Source organism: Argiope bruennichi, chromosome 3, assembly GCF_947563725.1.
Source record: "Argiope bruennichi chromosome 3, qqArgBrue1.1, whole genome shotgun sequence".
NCBI classification, from domain to species: domain Eukaryota; kingdom Metazoa; phylum Arthropoda; class Arachnida; order Araneae; family Araneidae; genus Argiope; species Argiope bruennichi.
This window is the reverse complement of record NC_079153.1, coordinates 140,435,867-140,459,111: the sequence shown is the minus strand read 5'-3', so window position 1 is coordinate 140,459,111 and position 23,245 is coordinate 140,435,867. Positions and strand designations below refer to the sequence as shown.

The window sequence follows — 23,245 nt, the reverse complement described above, 5'->3', positions numbered from 1 at the left end:
ACTCCTCAACCGAAGAATTATAACTTTCTTAGAGAGCCGTACGATGTTTAATATGCGTGTTTATGAAAACAAAAAGCATTTTTAATGTTAACAAAGTATTTATACTATTCTAATACTCAGACTTCAGTTACAATATTTTAATATTAATGTTAATATGAAATATGATAGAATTACTCAGTGAAATAAAATTGTGCTGCATTGAAAATTAATTTTATGATATTTGATTACTTCGATCATGGATGAAGTGGAACAAAATGTTTCATATCAATCTCTGTTGGAAAAGTTTGAACGCACTAAGAAAGAATTGGGTGATGCTGAAGAAACTATAAAAAGACTAACAGGTCGAAATCCAGATCTCTTTGCCAATACACCTGGCAATTTGTAAGTTATCTAGCACTTCTAAAGCAATATTTAGTTCAAAAAATGATGCATAGTTTTTTTTTTTTTTCTGGTTGATGATCTGGAGATTTATTAAGAAGGATTTTTTTTATTATTATTTTCTGTTATAAGCTAATAATGCTTGGAATGTTTCGGAAGCTGAAACGTATAATCCGAAATTTTTATTTCATGTTATTTTTAACATATTTCAGGGGGGGGGGATATTTTCTGTCTCTTTTATGTATTGTTTTGTCTTTAGCACGTACTCCACATTGTTTGACAATCATCTACTTTAATGAGTGAAGCCATGCACTCCGAAATTTATATGAATTACTCATAATTTATGTGAATCTTAAATTTATATGAATACTTTTACTTCAGTTCTTAAAATCTGTTGCGGGATCAAACAGAATTTTTAAAAATTGCATTGCATTTGAAATTTAATTTATAATACATGATCAAAAAATATTTTCATTTCGTTATTTATGTTAAAAAATATACTTTAAGTATTTGAATTAAATAAATAATGGGTATATGGCAGTTAATAATACCAACTTGTAACTTTTATAAGGCGGTTAGTCACAATATGTATTAATCTTATTTTTTAATTCCTTATTTTGTTTAATTTGGTGAAAAACTTTTCTACCTTAGCAAAGAACTTTGCACCGAATTCTCCTGTTTCATATTCGATCATTCAAGAGAAAATTGTCAGTATAGTTAATTTTTACATTTGTATTTGAACAGCCTGTAGATAATTTTATATATCATATTTTTAAAACTGAATTACTAAAATTAAGTTGTAATTGTGTGATGGTAAATATGTACAGTTATTTTAAGCATTTTTTATTTAAAAAGTAATAATATGTAAAAAATAAATATAAAATGGCCAAGGAATCTGCTGAACAATCCAAAAATAAAATTAATGAATTGTCAGTATTACAATTGAAATATTTACATTTGTAATACAAAACTAGAAACAATATGAAAATAAAAATAATGCTTAGTATGCTCCAACATATAAGTTTTTAGTAAACACAGCCAAACTGCATGATTCTAATGTGCTTGTCAATTTGACAAATTTGCTTCTTTTTGGCCTTTAGATATGTTGTTCACTTCTCCAAAATCTAATTCTATGGCTTTTCGGCATTTTTAGTTTTAGATTGCTTTGTAAAGAAGTTGGTGCTATTTGATGAATGTATTCTTTCATTAGAGCATTTGCTTGATGTCATTGATATTTACTTCTAAGTAGCTTTTCTTTATTGTTTGGCTAATGAATAATGTTGCTATTGATCGCAGCTGCATTACCTTTTAAAATAACAAAGAGGAGATAAAGCAGAAACTTACCTCAATTGTCACACATATCTTTGAAATACAATTTGCAGAATTCTGTTAATGCCTCAAATTCCAAATTTTGACAAAAAATTCATTAAAAGGAAATGGTAGAATAGACAAAGTTATGCTTTCAGAGTGCCCCATGATAAGAAACTATACAATAAAATTCTTCTCTAATGTATCTTTCGTGAGCAAAAAATTTAATAACAATCAATAGAATGTTGACTGACTAATCATGCGGTTAAAAATAAATTTGCAGTATCAATTTTTGACAATCTATACTTATAATGAAGCTCAATGTGTGTGTGTTGGCTCTCTGCAGGCCAGACCTATTGACCTACAGCTACCAAATATGGCATATGTATATCTTAGAGGTCGAAAATGTGCACCTTGGAGCGATTTTTAAAAATTTTTAATTAATTAAAAATTAAATGAAATTTTGATATTTTCCCGCTATAACTATTGCAGCACAAAATTGATTTTTACGTGATATTGAAGTTCAAAATATAATCTTTTCAATTATACTAAAGTTATAGACAATGAATTAAATTTCTATTTTTAATGAGTTTTTAAAAATAATATAATCATATTTTTCAACAATTTATTTTATACAAAATTAAAAAAAATGTAGGCTGCATGAACACGTTGGACGTTAATAGGAAAAAATTAACTTTTATCAACGCATTGCCATCATACTGACAAAAGCTCAAATTAAAAAAAATAATTAAATATAATTGCAAATTAAACATATAAAACGTAATTTTCAGCATGTGCCTGTATGAAATGAAATAAATATGAAACATTCTATTTTTTGAAAAGTAAATGGAGGGAAATGTTTTCTGTGATTTGTTACAATACCTATATTACTAATTCAACTAAGCAGTTTTATTTAAGGCAAATATGATTCAATATGTACAAGATATTTACTCTAATCAGAGTCCAACAGCTAATTTGTAATCCTTTAGTAATAGACATACATCTGCTAACAAATGTTCTAAATGAAATGAAATAAATAATTACATTTTATGTAAATTGAGTCAATAAATGCTGATGAATTATGAATTTTAAACTTTTACATATATCCTCTGCCCTGTGAATCATATTTAACACAATATTCTTGAGACACTAATATTTTAAATAAAAAGAGTTACACTCCAATCAATTAAAACAATCACTAAAGCTGACATATTTATGAAAATTTCAATATTGCTATTCTATAAAAATGGATGATTTTTGATCACCTCATCAACGATCTCAAAAAAACCAATAATCTCCCATAAATTCTTAAGAGTAATTGTTCTAATGTAATATTAAAAATTTAGATTAGAATCGGTCAGATTTGAATGAAGCAGATAAAAACATTTATTTATTTAAAAGTGAGAGTTTCAAAAAAATTTTGCAGAATATGATTCCTTAGGACCAAAAGGACTCTCTAAAACCTCAGAATTTTTTGAAATATATTTATAAACCAAAAAATATAATATATTATTATCTATAAATCATGATAATTATTCTGTAGTGCACATCAGATTTTATTGCCGAATGACTCAGCTTTCAGTTCTCATATTTTTTTTTAAGATATGCTTGATTTCAGTAAAAAACTTTTTTATATTTATTGCAGTTTCAATATTCCCACTTTTATTTAAAATTGAATTTTACGGATGCCGATAGAAAATTAGAGAGAGATGCATAGTACAATGAACATAATATCTTAAGACCTACATAACAGTATAAGTGTATTTATTACATGACTACCAAAATTTGAAGCTTAAAAATATTTTTCCAAAAAAACTATTTTGGCACCAAGTTTCAAAAAATATTAATTGAACATCAATACTGGCGAACTGGCTGGTCGCCAAGGGCGGCTAGTATTTAATATTTCATATATATATATATATATATATATATATGATTTGAAAGTTATTATTTTCCTTACTTAAAATTCTGTGATGATAGATAATTAATATTAAGTATATTTTATTCTTGACTTCAATTGTTTACTGTATCTTCGGATTTATCCAACAGGAGACACATCGAATATGAGGCTGGGAAGCTTCCATTATGGTAGTTGGTTCTCAACACCTGTATGGGCACAGAAATGGTGTGTGATCTACTACCCCCCTCCAATGTTGGGACATGCTTCTTATGGGAAGGGTTATACTGTGTCCAGTGCTGACCCTTGGGATTCAATCTCAATTTCCGTCAATGTTGTTGTAATGGTCCAGTCATTCAGATTTTATCCATGTGCCTCAGTATCCGTGTGATATAGTCAATGCCTGATATCTTCAGATCTCCCTGTGTTGGTGTAATGAATGATAAATATGTAGATTCTTTATCCTCAAAAAAACAACTGAAAGAGAAACAAAATATTTTCACCTAAAAATGCTGCTGTATCTGATTTATTTTGTATGTGTGTGTGAACTTACACCTGTCTCTTTGTAAACTACCCACTTATCCATTTTAGATTAGTAAAGTATCTCTATCTTAATCTTCAGGCTACTGCTTAATGTTTCAAAGCACCACATTTTGATGCTCCTGGTTATGAGATTTTTTTAAATTTTATTGTGTTATGATAATATTATCTTTTTATGTAATGAGCCCAATGAAATTATTATATGACAATGCTGAATTGTCTATTGAAAATGATATATTAGTTTTTTGAGACAATTTTTTGAGATAAAGATTTTTATAGTAGTAATTTATTCTTTATATCTTTACAGAAATAAATGGAAAAATCTACCGGGACTCCCTCCAAGTCGACCATTTCCTAAGAGAAAACGACCTCTGTTCCCTATTGGGTATTGTTTTATTTATTAAAATTGGTTTTGTTCTTTAGCCTTTCTACTTCTCAACTTGAAAAAGTATTGTAATGTTCTCATTTGATCTCCATCTAATGTTTCAAAGTCTTTATTGGTAATATTATAAATATTTCATTCTGTAATGGAATCCGTTCTTTTCATTTTGCATATTTAGATTACTTTTGTTGCACACTTTTATTGAACTTGTCTTGTTTCATATTTGTAAAGAAGGAATTTTGTAATTTTTTTTTTTTAACTCTATGTTTTAAGGTTTTGAAATTTTATACTATGATATGTTCTTGATGATAATATGCTAGTTTAATAGTTTTAAAACTTAATCATTAATTGATTGCTTAAGTTTTGATTTTTTAATTTTAATTTAATTTGTAGTTTTTCAGAGCTGATAGTGTTGAATAGGTAAAAAATTTGATTTCTGGATTTGTACTGCTTAATGAATTATAAAATACAGGTGAAAAAGTAGAAAATATCTCTAAAAAAAAATTCTTTTTCTTAGTATATTTGTGAAGGTAAAGTTTTAAAAGTGTTTGTTATTTTCATACATTATATTTCTTTGCAATAAAATGGATCTAAAGCAATCTAGTAATCTTCTACTAGTTTCATGGATTCAATTGTAAGATTTATATATATATATATATATAATGATATTTTAAAATTTAATTTAAACAATTTCCTAACTTTCAGTTTAATTTAGCCCATATCAAAGTAATTCTAAAATATTATCTTATTTCCTGATCCCATTCCACTTTTTCTACTTAATTAAGCACATTCTTTTAAAAGATCTCTGTGTTTCCCTTATTAGAATCGACATGTATGAGAAATCCCTGGGATAATTTATTTCTCTCTCTTCCTGCGTTTTCCGCTCTTGTGCCGCATTGTGAGCGGACTTGCCTTGTCCACGCCTCTTGTAAATCAATGTGTCTTCCTGGGATGGATTAAAGCGAATTTAAAAATGCAAATTGTCTTCACTGTCTTCGAAACTGCCTTCTGCTTCACAAATATATATAAATATATATAAAATTTATAAGATTAACATGCAAGACCTATCCCTAGGTAGTAATATGTATCAAGCAATTTTCCGGCTTTTAGTTCATGGATTGGCTGAGCAACATTTCTCCTTCGCCAGAGAGATTAGGATGGAACTAATTAAACTTTTTCACCTGTTACCCATTTTCAGGTGCACTTATATTTTAACGACCTCATTGTTTGAAACATTTTGTCTGTGTAGTAGAATTTCAAAATTATAAGGAAATAAATAATGAATTTTAAAAATTCAATTTAAATAATTATCTAATAATGATATGTGAAATGTTTCTATCCATTATTGTTATTGAAAAACTTGAAAGAAAAATGCAAAACAAAAGTGTTTGTGTCCTTCCCCTTTTAATTTTTGCTCTTTATTTTCTGCAGTTTTTTAAATTTTGGGTTCAATTATCTTTCTAATTCCCCCTATGATCTCATTTATTTATTTGTTATATCTTATTTGAACATTCAATTTATTATAAAGCTCATTTATTTCACATGTTGCTAGAACAGTAACAGTTATTTTTCAGAGTGGTGTACAGATTTTCCCACAGGATGCGTAAAAAGAACCTACATTTGAAAACACTTTTTTAAGTATTTTGAAAGTGCCTGAATTTGAGAAATAAAAAAAGGGTCCTTAAGGTGCTTAATTTTTAAAGAAGTGTCTGATAAATATTACTTTTTTCCCTCAGCTGTTGAATATAATGAATTGAAATCATAGTCATAAAGTTTTGTTTACCAAACACATCAAGAAAGAAAACCAATGGAAGGAAAGAATGTGAGAAGGAATGATTGATGACATAGGGCAAAAAGCGTCGATAAAAGAAAATTTTTAATGACCATTTTTTGTCTTTTCATCAACAATAAATACTTTTATATGTTTAAAAACTGTAGTCACTGTCCCAAAGGGTTAGTACGAAATATGGAAATATCCCAAACTGGCCATTTAACATAAAGTCCAATTTTTAAATTGCAAAAATTTAGACAAAAAAAAATAACTGGTTAATTTTTTTTAATTCTAAACTAAAATTTTTAAATTTTAATAGTAAAAATCTGTCAATATTAACTAATATTGATAAATAAAATTTACTGAACTAATGTAAAATTGGTAATTGATTGATTGTATTTCTTTTATATAATTTACATAGATGTTTGTATCAGGGAATATTGCAAATCCTCTCTCTCACAATTACTTAATTTTTTAATTCATTTTGATAATAGATATGTTCAATTTATCGATAATATAAATCTCCAAAGGCTATATATATGTGTAATGTTATTGCTTATTATAATTTAAATTCTAATTAATTTCCTAATTTTTATCTTAATTTTGCCCATATTAGTTTTTTTCTAAAATGCTCTCTTATTTCCTAAACTAATTTCCTCTTTTTATTTAATTAATTCTACACACACTATATAAAACTGCTAATCTCTGCATTTTCTCATGCTCTGAGTGTAAGGATAAAAATCTTTAATGCTTACGCCATTCTTTTAAACATACCTAAAATTCCTATTCTTAAATCAGCTTCAAAGAAATCCCTATCAAAATCTAATAGTAAAATCACTGAAGGGAAAATTTTGGTCTTGTTTGCTCTTATATTGCAATGTAAACTGACGTATTTCTTACTGATTATTCTTTGTACGTAAATTTTGTCACCCATAGTGAAATAAATCATTTAAAATTTTCAAAAGTTTCTACTGTTTGGCCACATAACTGCTAAAGCATGTTTACATACACACAGATAATGTCAAAAAAAAAAAAGGCATTTCTAATCAATACTTCATAAATAAAATTTTCAGAATTTCTAATTCTTGTATCAAATTGTATTTCAAAATAATAGCATTCTCATAAATGATAAGGTTCAATTGAGTCTCAAAACAAATTTATAATCATTTTTAGAATTTGTCATTTCATATTAGAGTATTTCATCTTAAATATGAGAAGTTGATTTGAACCCACTAATATCCATAGTTATTGAGATTTTTAAAATTAACTATAATGAAATAAAAATTATTTGTTAAATTAAAAAAAATTAGAATATTTTTATACTGGATAAAATATTAATTTATTTTTAATGTATCTTCTAATTATTTGTTCTGTTTTGATTGACATAATAAAAAAAAATTTTTTTGCTCTCTTCTAAAAATTTTTGATCGTGTTATATTTTTACAACAATGTTGACATTTTCAGAACATATATATCCATTCAAATTCTATGGTAATTTGTTAATTTTTTGAAATATTGAAAAATGTGATTGATTTTTTTAATTTTGCTTTGCTATCAATATGGTAAAAAAAAGTTTCATCATATAAATACACTATCTACCAATAAGTAATTGGACATCTGTGATGAAAGAGATAAACAAAATTTATTCATATTCAATAGTTGGTAGAGCCTCCACCTGAGGCAATTACAGCCTTAACCCTCCTGGAGATGCTTTCCACTAGTGTTTGGTTGATGGACAGTGGTATTATCTTCCTCGTGGCTTGGAGAAGACATACAAATTCTTTCACCAATTTTGGACGGTTGCTTCACCCCTTAATTCGCCAATCCAACGCGTTCCAGGAGGTTTTGTATAGGATTCAAGTTTGGACTCTGGGCAGATCCGGAGTATAGAACCTATTCCAGTCGGTTCACCCCATTTTCATCATACCAATCCATGGTGGACTTTGCAACATAACAATTGGTGTTGTCATCCTGGAAATAATAATGATCCAACTTATAAAATTGCAACAACATTGAAAGCACATTGTTGTCTGAAATAGTGGAGTAGGAGTCAATGTTGAGCTTACCATGAATTGTGGTGTGGCTGGATTTTTTAATTGAAGGTTTATTGGCCTTCAATTACAAAATCACGACCATTGAAACCAAGTAAATATGCTTCCGTGTGGATGGTATTTATCAAAATAGTAGTCCCAGATGGTTGTTGGAACTCCTGGAATATGTGGGCCATTAGTTTGTGGTGGTTTTTTTTCGAATTTCTTTGAATAGCCCTCATTGGTCTCTATATCTTAATTTAATGGATCTGTCGGGTCAAGACACATTCTGACAATTACCATTCACCTTCCACTTCTTAATCACAAAAGCCACTATTGATTTTGGATTGTTTAACTCGCTATATGTGTAACTTTAGGATCGGCCATTTCTGTGATACCCAACAATTATGCCTTTCTTGAAGGTATTTCGCAGTATCTTGCATGTGACTAATGCCAATGCTGTTTCCTGCATGATATTTAAGTACAGAAGGCATGATGTAGATCCGGACCACAGTTATCGTCATTTGCGTGGGTGTCCAAATACTTATTGGTAGATAGTGTATTTTTAGTTATACTATGTTTATTTACACATGCTAGCATTTTCAGAAATGATGTATTCATCTAAATTAATTGATAATTTGTTAATTTTGAGAAATGTTGCTAAATGTTACAAAATTTTATTGTTTATCTTATAAAAGGTGAATGAATGCAAATTGTCATTACTAAAAAACTATCTTTACTATCCTTTTTTTTTTTTTTTTTTTTTTTTGCTCAAACCTAAAAAAATGCCTTTTATTTTATACCATAGAAAACAGGAAAAATACAAAATAAATAAATAAAGTGCATTTTTTAAATTAAAGTGTGTTTATGTATTTATTCACTACAATTTGCAATTATGTAGTGTAATTTCTCATTGCATACTCTGCCCCAGATTTAGCACTAAAAGGCTCTGAATTTTATAATTGATACCTTTTATTAAAATCTTATCTTCTTTATTTAGTTATTGGCACTAGCAACCTACAAACCTTCAAGTGGAACTAAAAATTCCAGTAATGAGATTATAAACAATGATTTGAGAATTTTTTTTACAAATTATCTCTTGAATATTATGTAAATGGTGATAAATCTAAATTGTTTTTTCATAAACATATTTTCAAAATTCCTTTTACTAACAAATCTGTGCTCAATAGATTGGTTTATATTGACATGAAATTTGTAAGAGAAAATCAACAATTATGAACTAGCTTGTTCTCTTCAAGAGGCAGTGTGTCATTGAGATATTAGTAAGAGATAGCCTCAGCAAAACCAAAAAGTTGTTAATAATCTGATGATTCCTTGTACAAATCACTGAAGAAGCAACTAACATTTTAAGCAATACTGGGTTTACTTTAAAGATAAATCAGCTTATGGTTAACACTTCATACATTCCTGCATCATCACTTTGTGTGGATTATACTTCATAGTTTGTAAGAAATTATAGATAAATATGTAAATGTGTTTTCTCCTATTTAGATTCATTCAAAAAATAATAAATAAGTTTTGATGATGAAAATGGTTAATTTTTTTTAACCTAGAAAATACCTTTCTGCTACTGAAATTTGCAATATTTGAAGAATTTCTTCCAAATAATAATATAGGTTTGAATGAAATTGTCAAAGAAGATGTTTAAAATAGTGATATTGATTACTGTTTCATTAACAGGGTCTTAGATTAAAACTTGATAAATCTTGGAACTAACATTCAACTTTTTGAAAATTTCTTTGTAGCACAATACTGAAATACCAAAAATCAAATTTTATGACATTTGGGGCTAGCAATACTAGTTTAAAAAAAAAAAAAAAAAAAAAAAAAAAAAACGTTAAATCTTAATGTTTTTTTTTTTTTTTTTTAAAGAGGGAAGGATTTTTTATGATGTTAACTTAAATAGCATCAACATTCAAACATAGGAGCCCACTAATGAAATTGTGGTTGTAGCTATTATTGATGATAATGGTGATTACTTTTACTTTTATGATACTACTGAAAAAATTTAATCATAATGTTTGATTTGACAATTATTTTAAAATGTTGCACTTTTTTATTTTATTTATTTTGAACATATATAGAAAAGTAAAAGAAGATGAAGAATTAATTCAACCAGAAGAAGAAAGTCCTGATGAAGATGAAACACCCACGAAGAAAGTGAGTGCATAAATGAAACTTTATATATATATATATATATATATATATATATATATATATATATATATATATATATATATATATATATATATATATATATATATATATATATATATATATATATACACTTTAAGCTTTATTTATATTTTGTCTATTTTATAAATGAACATATAACATATTTATTTTCATTTTCTCATATACAATACCATACATATATGATTTTGGACAATCATATGCTGTTATTTTGAATTCTGTGGGATATGCAGAAAAAGTATTTAATGTAAAATGATCTTCTCAATTATATGTAGTTTTATTGCTTTAGAAATCTGTTGAATAAGGTGTTATTAAACAGAAAATTACTGATTGATTTAATTGGTTACTGAAGATTTAACAAATTCAACTTAATGATATTGAAACTTCATATAATGTCATATGTTTTTGATAAAATTAAAATGTGTATACATTTTTTTTAATTCCCCAGCCTTCTTTGCAATCTACTGTTGTTGCTACACCTAAGGATGCAAAAAGCAGAAAAGATACCATTCAAGAGCAAAATGCTAATTCAAAGGTAAAAGCAAGGTAAGAGAATTTTATTCAATTTATTTTTCATTGGAGATTGTAATTCTTGTAATCAGTTTTTTTTAAATTGAAGTTAGGTTTTGTCAGAGCTGTTTGCAAAAGAAGAAGGGAAAAAGAAAGTAATAATAATAATTTTGCAATGAAAGCTCTGAAAGCAAAATTATGCATTTTTTTAAAATCTCTTTCTTGTGATTCTTTTACAGTCTTTCAGTAATTTGATTTAGCTTTCATGATTCCTTCATAATACTATTTTTATTTTAAAAGTATTTGCTTATATTGTTTCTACAATCATTTGCTAGATGTTTGTAGATTCTGTCCCATCATTGGACCAGTTTAATATCTAGTTATATGTAAATTTTTAATATATTTTCAGATTACTTAATAATATTCAAAATTTCTTACATGCATTATGTCTTTAAAACAATGGAAATATTTGTTTCATCAGGAAATGTAAATCTTGTGTGTTATTATTTGTTGGTAACATAAAAATAAAGAGAATAAAGCACTTGAATATGCATAAATGTTGCTAATTCTGAAAATACAAAACATTTTTAATAAATAGCATGAATTTAAATCTGATTTTGAACAAATTTAATTTATTAGTAATGGAGCTTTTATGCAAAATTTCTTTGTCACTTTGTTTGAAAAAGAGAGATGAAACATTTTCTTGTATATAGAAACTCAATATTTTAATACGGATTATTTTTTGATACTGACTAATACTGATTTATTTATTTTCATTAAAGTATAAAATTGACAAACTTACTTTAGTGACTTTAATTCCAGCAATAATATATTTCGTAATTACTACTTTCATTGAGTAATGTAAATGAAACTAAACATTGTTCCTAATACTTGAGTTTTTATATGTTTTATGCTTTGTTTGAGGAAGTTATTTAATATTATTTTTAGTTGGATCAATGCTATGTTAATATAAAATGGTGTTTTCCAGGAACCGAAGAATGCTGGGTATGATATTAGGCACATTACAAAAGTTTCAGCATGAAGCGAAGAAGAGAAAGGAACAAGTAATTTTGTTATGATATTGTATTTCAGCCGCATTTTTATCTATTCTGGAGTTTTATTTGCTTAATTTTTGACACAATAGTTTTAATGTTCCATGCAATTATTTTTGTTCCTGTGCTTTATTATTATTATTGATTAACTGAAGTTTTAAGGTCATATTTAATGATGTTTCTATTCCTTATCTTAATGAAATAAAAATTTATTTTATTTAAAAACTATTTGCTCTATGTTGTTTGTACACTCCAGTCTGTGCCTTTTACATACTTCTACATATCTTATGCATCAGGTTTATTTGTAATCTAAGTAACGGCTATATTTTATTATATTCACATACATGGATATATTTAAATTCATGCTTTTTTTTTTTCCTTCTTGTTGTTGTTTGTAAGAAAAAAAAATGTAGTTTATTATCTAACAATGAATTAATTTATTAGGATCTAAAACGAGCGGAAATTGAACAAAAAGTAGAAGCAGCTGCAGCTGAGGAAAAAGAAAGAATAAAAAAAGAAAAGGAAGAGCTGTTTCAAACAAGAAGAGAGAAGCAGATACAATTGAGATGCTTGGAGAAGAAACTTGAGATTGCTGAATTGGTAATTTCTTCCCCCTTCCCATTTTCTATTAGATCATCTGCATGATTATTAATTTCAAAATGAAAATTTGTTTAAAAAAATTAATTTTATAGGGAAGTAGAATCTTTGTTAATGAAATGTAAAATAGATAATGCCAGAGATGCAAATGAGTTATCTAAATATTCCATTATGCCAAATTCTGTATTGATGTTTAATGTTAAATTTGATAAATTAAAAATTTTTTGAATGATTTGTAATTTAATGAATTAGCTAAGATTTTAAAAGACATTTTTTAAAGAAAAAAGAACTTAACTGGTTTTTAAAAGAAATTTTTTAAAATTAATATTTTGGGTGAATCAATTACTAATTAAAGTATCTTCCAAATCCCATGAAAGGAAATAGAATAAACTATTACCATTGCATAATTTTTAGTTATATATTATTTCATAATGTATGCCGAACTTTATTAAATTCATGGTTTATTTACCATATTTCTTGTTAAATTCTTGATTTATCGGAGACTAATTTATTGCAAATACAGATTTTTATTAGAGAAGAGATTTTTTTTTAACTAAAAAAGTCAGGGCAGGATATGGTTGCAGACAAATAATTCATTAATTTTATTTATCCCAAGCAGTTTTGATGCAAAAGGGAAAGTGAAGATTTTTGAAGAACTAATTTAACAGTTTAAACTTCATTAATTTAAAAAAAATGCATGGATAAAGGAATTTGAATTGAGTTATTCATTCATCACTCAGAAGTGTTTGCTCAGTCCTTTGATTTTAAAATATTAATTAGTTCTCCAGGAGAATAATGTCCCTTAAGAAGGAGAGTAAAAGGCACAAAGAAGTAATGAAGAAAGTTTATTGCAAAAATTGTAACAATTTTATAGTAAAATTGGGAAAAGTAAAATTTTGGAATGTTTAAAATTTAACAGAATTTTAAAGTGTATGAAGATATAAACAAAATAATAGATCTATGTATATTAAATATATGAAGATATAAATATAATAATAGATACCTAAATATAACTACAAGTATAATAACTGCTTATGATAGCTGGTTATAAAACTACAATGAAATATGCAAAGAATAAGTCAATTTTACATGAATTTTGATAGTGGAAAAGAAAAGAGACAACTAACTACTAAACATATATTAGCCAAATAATATATTAGCCAAATAGAAAAATAATAAATAAATAAAATAAAATATATAAAATTAAAAATATATGTATATTACGAATTTTAAAGTAAATAATTGACTGTTTCTTTATTATTAACCAATGTTAATGATAGCCTTTTGTGGAATTTCATACTCTATAAAAAGCATCTGAATGTTTTGTTTTTATTATTATTATATCACCACACAACCTGCCAAGAATTTCTGGCGGATTATCTTTCACTTTGTCTATTTTGAAGGTCTCCCATTCAGCAAACAAGAAAGAGTTTTGTATTCTTTTATATGAATTATATTGGTTTGAACAGTTTAAAGGAATAGCTGTATTGTCAGTTCTGGCTTGAAGTATCTTAAAATAGCCGTAAAGCAAAGTTGCTTGTAATTGAATTAAGAGCTTGAAAAGGATTGATTCAAGTGTTAAGAGAATCTCATTAAGTATAAAAGTTTAAAATGAATCAATGCAATGCATTTAGAAAAATTTTCATGAAAATTTTTTGTAAAATTTTGAAAAATTAGCTGGTCTATTGAAGCAAGCAAAAAAGAAAAGGGGGAAAGGGCCAGTTCTAAATGACATAGATACAGCAAAATTGGGGGGGGGGGGGGAAGCTATTTGAAAGCTATGGTAAAAAAAAATTACTATGGTTTGCAAATGTACAAGAACATGACACTCCAATCAGCTACATATTAATGTGCCAAAAACAGAAGAGCTGGCAGCAAAAATGGGTTTAAAAAAACACGAATTTGTTGCTATGGATGGTTAGTTGGTTTCACTGTTGTAGAAAATGGAGAAACATCATTTTCAAACAAACTCGGTGCAAAGAAATCTGCTGATGTAGCAGTGGCAGATCAGTGAATTGAAAAAAATAAAGTGATGTATAATTTATTGCATCATATGCCTAAAAAAATATAAACAATTGGGGCAAAATTGATTATATTATTAAGCTGTGCCACTCTACACTTATCCTTTTAAGGGTAAAAGTAAAAGAGGTCATAAAGTTTCAAAGAACACTGTAACTATTCTCTGTGAGAAAAAGCAGAAGATGATATAAGTTAAAAGTCCATATTTGTCTTGATGTAATAAAAATATTGTTAATTTTGCACTGTTCGATTATTATTATCAATTGACTAATGTGATTAAAATTCTTAAGTCCAGAATTGATCACATAAAGTGGCAGCTGTTGTATTGTAATAAAATATAGAAAAAAAAAACGCTAATTATTTAAAATTAAGACATTATTTTTATTTAAAAAATGAATAAGCATATCAGTTTATAAATAAGCTACATGGTGTACATTGAAAAAAAAATTAATAAATTTTGAATAAAAATCTATGAATCATTCAACATTTGATTTTTTATATATAAAGCATTGACATTGTTCTTAATGAAGAAGCCTTGTTCTAAAAATACATCTTTATTAAAGACAATTCTTATTTTTTTTATTTATAAATTCAAATATAAGCATTTGTGAATATAAATTTGCAAAAGGAAAGATTCACATAAAGAACTATTTTATTTAAACCAGGCACAAGTTACAAATTGCCAAATATAAAACTTTCACTTATGTAGTTTTATATTTAAGTTTTAACAAATCATTTTAACTTAAATGATTTATTTCTTTTGTTAATGTTTGTGTGTGTGTAAATAAGTTATTTTATTTTTGAAATTGTTTATTATTACTATTACTTATTATGAGACTTGTCATAGACAGTGATTTTAAGCCGAATGTTTAGTGAGTTTAGTTTAGTTAATTAGCTTTTGTTGAATCAAAATATAGTAATATTAGTTAAAAAGTTCATAATATGAAAAAATTGTATTGCATATTTTAATGTCTTGAGCTAAAATATATATTTATGATCAAATTATTACATCAGTTTTTCTTCGGTTTTTCCATATAGCATGAAATATGGGAGAAGAATCAGAGAGACATGTTGAATTTTATAAAAACAAAAACTAAACCTCATCTATTTTATGGTCCTTCTAAACATTCTCCAGAATCTGAAAAACGCTTAGAAGAAACCCGAACTGAAATATTAGGTGAGAGATTATTTATGCTCAAATGATTATGCCTTACTCTTGTGATACTCTTTGTTTCAATTTTATTTTCTCTGACAGCTTTGTGAGTTGATAAATTTATATGAATCTAAATTGATTAATAATTATATGAACAGAATTTCATCTACTCGAAGAAAGTTAAGCCATAGGTTTTATATAATCAAATTATATTATATTTTCAGGTCACTTAATTAATTCAATTTTTATGATATTCCCACTATAATACTTTGTAAGAAGTGTGCAGCTAATGTTATTACTGCCCTCATATAAATTGAAATAATCTCTTTAAAATGCACGCTTGAAAAGTTTCTAGGAAATCATTTATTTCTTTGTGATCTCTGTAGAACTATGAAATTTTGTCATGTCCTTTGAATTTCCAATTAAACATAATGTTGACCCCTTAATTTGAAATAACAAGTTTAATTCGTCATGAACTCTTTTGTGCAAATTGAATTTTTCTAACAGTGATGAACTGCATTTAACAGAAATTATTGAGAGTTAGTACTTTTTATTAAAAGTTTTTTTTTAATGAAAGAATAAAATGTTTCTATATCAAGCCCTTCTTTTAAAACTAAGAAAATTACATTGTCTGCCTAAGCAGTGCTGACTGAAAATAAATTGTTGTTCAAAGGATTCATTCCAATATGTTCTTATGGTACATTTTAAGCTGAAAATAAAAACTTAAAAAAAAAATGGTTTTATTTTTAAACTGTTCTTGGTTATTGAAATGTGTCTGTACTTAGCATGAATATAACTTTCAAAGCTTTAGTTTCACTCAAAGATTTTTCTTTCCCATTGTTTTAAATTTTAAAAAAAGCAATGAAAAATTGCTTACTTTTTTTCTTTCTTTTTTTTTTTTTTTTTTTACTATGTAAGTTATGAATTGCATAATTTATTTTAAAACTGTATTGTGTAATTGCTATGCTTTAATATATTATACATTGTTTGTTAAATTTTGCTTTTTGTGTATTTAATAATATTATAGTATTAAAGAGTTAACGATCTTTGCTGCCATTTTTAATTTAAAAACAGCTTTCTCTTATTTTACTCCTGTTCATATATATAACATATAAACTATCCTTATATACACTTTTAAGTTATTGATAAAACAAATTTGCATTGTGGTCCTGTTGACTGCAAAATAATCATGTTCAACTCTAATGTGTTATGAATATATTTTGTATTTGTTTCCTACTGTTCCGGCAATAGGAAAAATTATTTTTTAAAATCAATTTTTAATAACTGATTGACTTTTGTTGGATTTTTTATTATTATTGAATCAAATATCTTTAAATAATATGTAGATATTGTGTATATAATATATACTTATATATATATATTACTCTTAGAATCCATACAGCAACACAAAGAAAAGATGGAAAAAGAACTGCAAGAAGTAGAGGAATGGTATAAGAAAGACCATTTTCCCAGTGATAAAGAGAATATCGGACCACTAGAAAATAATGAAACTGTTGATAATAGCTTACCTGAGGGAGAACCAACTGAAGATCAGTTAGCAGAAAACAATGTTGAGACTGAAGATCTTGTTGAAAATGAGGAGGACAGGACTAATGAGAAGGATTTAGAAAAACATATAACTGATCAAGAATTTGAGCCCATTTATGATTGAACTCAGGTTTGTATTCAGCATACTAAAAAGTGAAAAAAGAAATCCAGCTCCATAAATATATCTATGCAAAGTCTACTTATTTTGACTGTTTACATTCTAGAATAGAGAGGGGAAATTGTGTCATTTTTTTCCCCTTTCACCAGTTTTGTAAATAGTTGCTGCATCTTATAGAATGCTAAAAAATTCTACTCTAATAAACCAATACTCTATAATTTTACTTTATTTTTGCATACGAAATCAATAAAGCAATGACTTTGTAAAAATTCTGATCATCAAATGTATAAAGTCATTTTCTTTTGAATAAATTGCAGGGATTTTCCCATTCTACTTTTTAAATGATTGTGAAATTAAATAATTTTCCTTGAATCAATTTATTTACTGGGAAATGATTTGGTTGCAACATTTCTTTCTTTCAAAACAATGCATTTTAAAAAAAACATGACATACTTTTTAGAGCATATTTATGTGAGTGAGTGAATACAGCCAAGTAATTTAAAACTATTCACACGAATTGGCAAATATGTTAGGAATTCAAGAAGCTCAGTATATACTTATCAGTATATTCCACATTTATGTATTTACCCATTGCTAATTATTCTTAACTAAATCAGGGAAAATGAGAACAATTCTAGTCCAAAAGTCAGGTAATCAAGTTTTAAAACATTAAACTAATCGTCAAGTTTCTATTAATTACTGGAACACTCTTACCTAAATCTCTATTGTTGGTCAAATGGGTGGATATACTGCTCTTCTGTAGTTATTCAAATTTTACTTTCAGTATGTGGTTCAGCATTTATTGAATCAATAGACAAAATGTGCACTGTAATGTTTTTTTGCCAACACTGATGTTCATTTAAAACTACCAGATAATTCAGATCTAGCAGTTAACTGTATCTGTTTAACCACGAGTGAAGATTTACTTTCCATTTCAATTTAGCTAGAGAATTGGTTGGGAGATTTTAATGACAAGCATGGATTCATGAAAGATTCAACTCCATTCATAATCATGAACTTCTATTGTTTACAGTATCTCCTCAAATTTTCCCTCTTCCCTTATAAACACATCCTAGATGAGAATCTTAGGAGGATGCAATTTTATGAACTGTCAAGTAACCTTAAGTTATGAATTCATCCTCTTCATCAAATCAGAGTAATTCTTATCGAAACAGAAAATAATTTATTTTAGAATAAATAAATTAATTGATTCAATTGTGCATTGCATACAGTATTAAACTAGTCAATAAGGTTATATTAATGGTTGGAAAACTCTTGTTCAAAATAGTTCATAGTATTTTTAATGTTGATCAACTGGATTTATTGGGAGCTAATGGGGTCTCACACCAAGCTATTATATGCAGTGATCAAAAATTGCTATGTGTTCATGAAATCTGGTAACAAAACAAAACAAGATTTTGCTAGAAGCCAGATTTATTTCTCATACTCCAAAGACCACACATATGCACAAAATAAATAAATAGAAGTTGAAAGAGAAAAATTAATAAAGTGCATATATTTATTTTTAAAGTTAATTCTTAACTTATTATAATAATAAGCTTCAAATTCAGAAATTATCTGTTATAAATTTAATCATTTGGAATAGAATTTTTGTTTGCTTGTTTATAATAAATCATCTCTCCCATCGGAAGGTAATCCATACTTGGATAACTTATTTTTCTCCTTCATTCAGAAATAATACTCATCAAGCTATAAAAATAATCTTTAGTACTAAGCTTTTTATTAACAATAACAACTTTTTGTATTTACTATCTACTCTACATACTGTGCCTGGAACCTTAAAATCCAAGGGGCAGTGTTAAACATATTCTCTCAGCCCGTTTTCAAATGGCCATGCATAATGTTTACCATTGCCCATTTATGAAAACATAGCAATTGTACAAATTGTGGTTAGTTCATTATCCAAAATTTAATTTGTCTCAAGTTTTTAATGCCTTTGCTTTTGATTAACATTATTAACATTTGCAATAAATTAAAAAGATTAAAAAGAAATGTATGTGAGAGCTATAGAAAGAGATGCATTAAGAAGTGTGGACATTTCATTTCATTTCTAAAATTGTCAAGAGAAACAAATGGCTTTTTTTATTGGTTTAAAGAAAATTTTAATGAATCCAATATATTTAAGCAGTAGAATTGGTTTTGCTGTTTAGAATTGTCTTAATTTATCAAAATGCTGCAGAGTTGGATAGACTAGTATTAAGTATATACTGGTCTTTGTGTAGCAAATAACAATGCATGAAAATTAGTAATAGCTCCCAAGACTGAACCATGCTCATAACTCAAACTTTGAATATTAAAAGGATAAAAAATACTTCTAATCTGAATCTTAATTCACTGTATTATATTCAGAACCAAGCATAAGACATGATTGATTTCTTAAATATGCAATTTTTGACATAATCTCGGGATTAATCTATCCCCTCCCCTCCCTCCACTCTATATACATTTCATCACTATACAGGAGTTTCTTTTTGCCAAAATATTTTCATGCTATGATTGTACTAGAGATGGAAACTGATTTTAAAATTGCCCATTAATGAAATAAATTAAAATGAGCTTGAAATGTGCATCTTCATAATTGCGTAACTGTTGTTATCATAAAAGACTGCACAGGCATGGAATGTTGACCATGGTTTGCAGGGGTTTTTCCCCCCTCCCCTTAACTAATGTTAGTGCTTCGTTTTCGAGATATTACCACTTTTTTTTTCTTCTTCTTCTTCTTCTCACTTCACTTGCTTATTTTAATGACATTGCCAGATACAGTCTTCAGAGTATCTGTAATCTGTCTGTGTGAATAAAAACAAGTTTGAGTTAAACTAATTAGGGTCGTTCTCCAGATTAAACAGTCTTTTAAATGGTCTCGATTTCTGATATGGAAAAAACAGAATGTTATTCATTTTTAAGGACTCTACAATATCATTTAATGAATGTCATACAGAAAAATCCTCACAATAATTGTGAGAAGTCATGAAGAATGGACTGATTGAGAAAAATAATGACAAAGTTATTCACTTTAAAAATAAATCAATCAAGAAATTTGGAAAAAGCATTAAGACCTAAGTTTTACCATAGGCACCCACATTCTATTGTATCAATGTATTTGTAAATTTGATCACATTATCATAGTATTTTTTTTTCTCTGATTATAGCTTTTTCACTCTAATTAAAGATATTTGGTAGATTTTGTTAAAAAAATTTGCCTGTTTTATCAAACATTTTAATGAATGCTCTTGATTGTTGTGCAGTTTGTTTGTTTTTTTAACATTTAAATTGCATTGTTATTCTTTGTCATGTTATGGATAAGCTTTTGATTTGACTGTGCAACTTCACAAATTGATGTATCTTTGATATACTAATTTGATTTATCTTTAATACCTTGATGGTGTCCATTAATAGGCCCCTCATCTTTGCTTGCAAGTCTGGTGCAGAAAATTTAAACATTTTGCTCTTTACCTTAGATGGTCTGTAAAGGATTGAATTTTTTGGTTTGTGAACTAGTTTTCATGGAAAGTAGCAAAAAGGTGCCAAGGATTTAACTGAGAACTGGAGATATTTTCCAGATCTTTTGTTTTAGTAAATGATGCATCTCACAATTCATCTGCAATTTTTTCACATAATATTTTAGTGAGTATATCTAATAAAAGAAAACAGGAGTTTATGATCCTTTGTATTGCAAGAATATTAATATATATACATCTGCTCGAAGCAAAACTCAAACATCAAAGAAAAAATACTGATACAGCAAACATTTTTAATTAAAAATGATAAGAAACACAGTTAATTGAATTTTCAATAGTATATTTATTGCAATTATAAAAACAAATAAAAATTATTTTAAATTAATTCAATTTAACCAGAAACTATGGCAAAAAAAACAAAGCAGAACAAAAAATGATGCATAATCTAAACTCAGACAGATAAGAAGATTTTGAAAAGTAGTTAATATTTCAAACAAATTAATATTTTGCATGTAAGCCCTTGGTTTTTTTTAATAACCATTTTAAGACATTTAGGCAGATTGCATCAATTTTTCACAACAATTAGGTTTAATATTTTCCCATTCCTGCAACAATACTCTTTTCAAATCATCTTTACCAGAAACAGTGTGTTACTGGACTACTTTTAAGGTGTTCCCATAAGTTTACAATGAGATTTATAGCAGGGCTTTGGAGTGGACTGTTCATGGTATGAGGGCAATTATGTAGGAGCTAAGAGCATATTTGATAGGCTTTATGTTTCAGTTCATTATCCTGATTAAATCTCCAGTTGTTGTCAAGAGAAAGTTTTCTGCATGCATTGTGACAAATTTTTCTTTAAAGTGTTGAGGTATATATTCTGATCCATTAACTCATCAATAAAATGCAGGGTTTCTGGGTTAGCAGTGGAAAATGAGCCTTAACCCAGTACTGATCCCCCACCATTCATAGTTGCTTTCAAATTTTATGTGCGCAACTCGTTCAATTTTCTCCAGATGTAAGGCTTGCTATCAGATCCAAAAATGCTGAATTTGTTCTCATCAGTAAATAAGGCATTTTTCAAATAAGAAAATTCCTTGTTTACATGCTCTTTTACAATTTATTTCTTATGGCCTGATTTCACTTACTTTTGAAAAGTTTTTATCTCGTTTTTTCTTTCATTGAGATCTGCCTGATGGAGCAATTTCTTATTGGACTGGCTATTCTCCCTTATTCCCTTTTAACAATATTAACTAGTCTTGGTGCATTGAGGTGTGGATTTATATCACTTTTCCTGTTAAATATCGCTAATCTTTTTTAGTGAAAATCTTATTGTAGCCTATCGTAGACTTATTTTCCATCTGAATATTGATTTTTGAAGCATTTTATGATGTCATGAACAATTGAAAGACTTCTGTCGACAATTTGATATTTCTTGCACAGACTTCCCATTTTCAGCATGCTTAATAAACAATTTTTTTAGCTCAATGCTTGTTTGGCCCCTTTGCCTTGACCTTTTAATTAAATTAATATTTACTTCCACAGTAAATGAAAATAACACATTTGGGAAATTCCCCTGAATATCTGCAACCTGAACCATAAAATTGACAGTAATTTTCATCATTATTTGGTGCTAAAATGTGAGATGTCCAAGTTTACAGGCTCTCATCCAAAAATTTTACTTTAATGTCTAAATTGTTAATTATATTATATGAATTGGCAATACTTGGTTTCGTTTTTAACTGTACAATAAATACACTACTAAAAAAAACCTTTTCATATTTTCTAAATTTATTTTATTAAAAATATTTAAGCAAGTTATTTTCCTGTGGTGTTCAAGTTTGGCTTATGGTTACTGTATATTTAAGTTTAACAGCCATGCAGCACATACTGGGTTATGCATTAAAAGATTATCTTTCCTTGCTAATTAAATTTCATGTTTGCAATGTTAGAATGCTTTTATTATTCTTTTCTTTTTCCTTCAAATATAATTGTGGAGAAAAGAGATTATTTTGGGGAATTCTAGTTTTTTCACGAACTATAATGTTAATTACCTCATACTATCTTTAACCCAACCATAAAAATCCGTTCACTTATGATTTTATGACAAAAAAAAAGAAGAAGAAAAATTCAGTAGCATGATTATTTATTTTCAGTGTATTTACATCTGAATTTATTAAAACAAATATCATTATCAAAATATTTTGCACACACTATTGAGAACCGAAAAAGATAATTCAAAACTTAAATAA

At 27.2% G+C, this 23,245-nt stretch overlaps 1 protein-coding gene across 1 annotated transcript; it reads left to right on the top strand.

The window, feature by feature from the left end:
• The first annotated feature begins 20 nt into the window (after positions 1 to 20).
• LOC129962692 (pinin-like) lies at positions 21 to 17,859 on the top strand. Its single transcript, XM_056076614.1, has 8 exons — positions 21 to 381; positions 4,431 to 4,508; positions 10,412 to 10,487; positions 10,969 to 11,066; positions 12,019 to 12,094; positions 12,527 to 12,682; positions 15,737 to 15,875; positions 17,243 to 17,859. Exons 1-8 carry the CDS (start codon positions 236 to 238, stop codon positions 17,521 to 17,523), a joined length of 1,050 nt encoding a protein of 349 aa, XP_055932589.1. The 5' UTR covers positions 21 to 235; the 3' UTR covers positions 17,524 to 17,859.
• Positions 17,860 to 23,245: the final 5,386 nt, after the last annotated feature.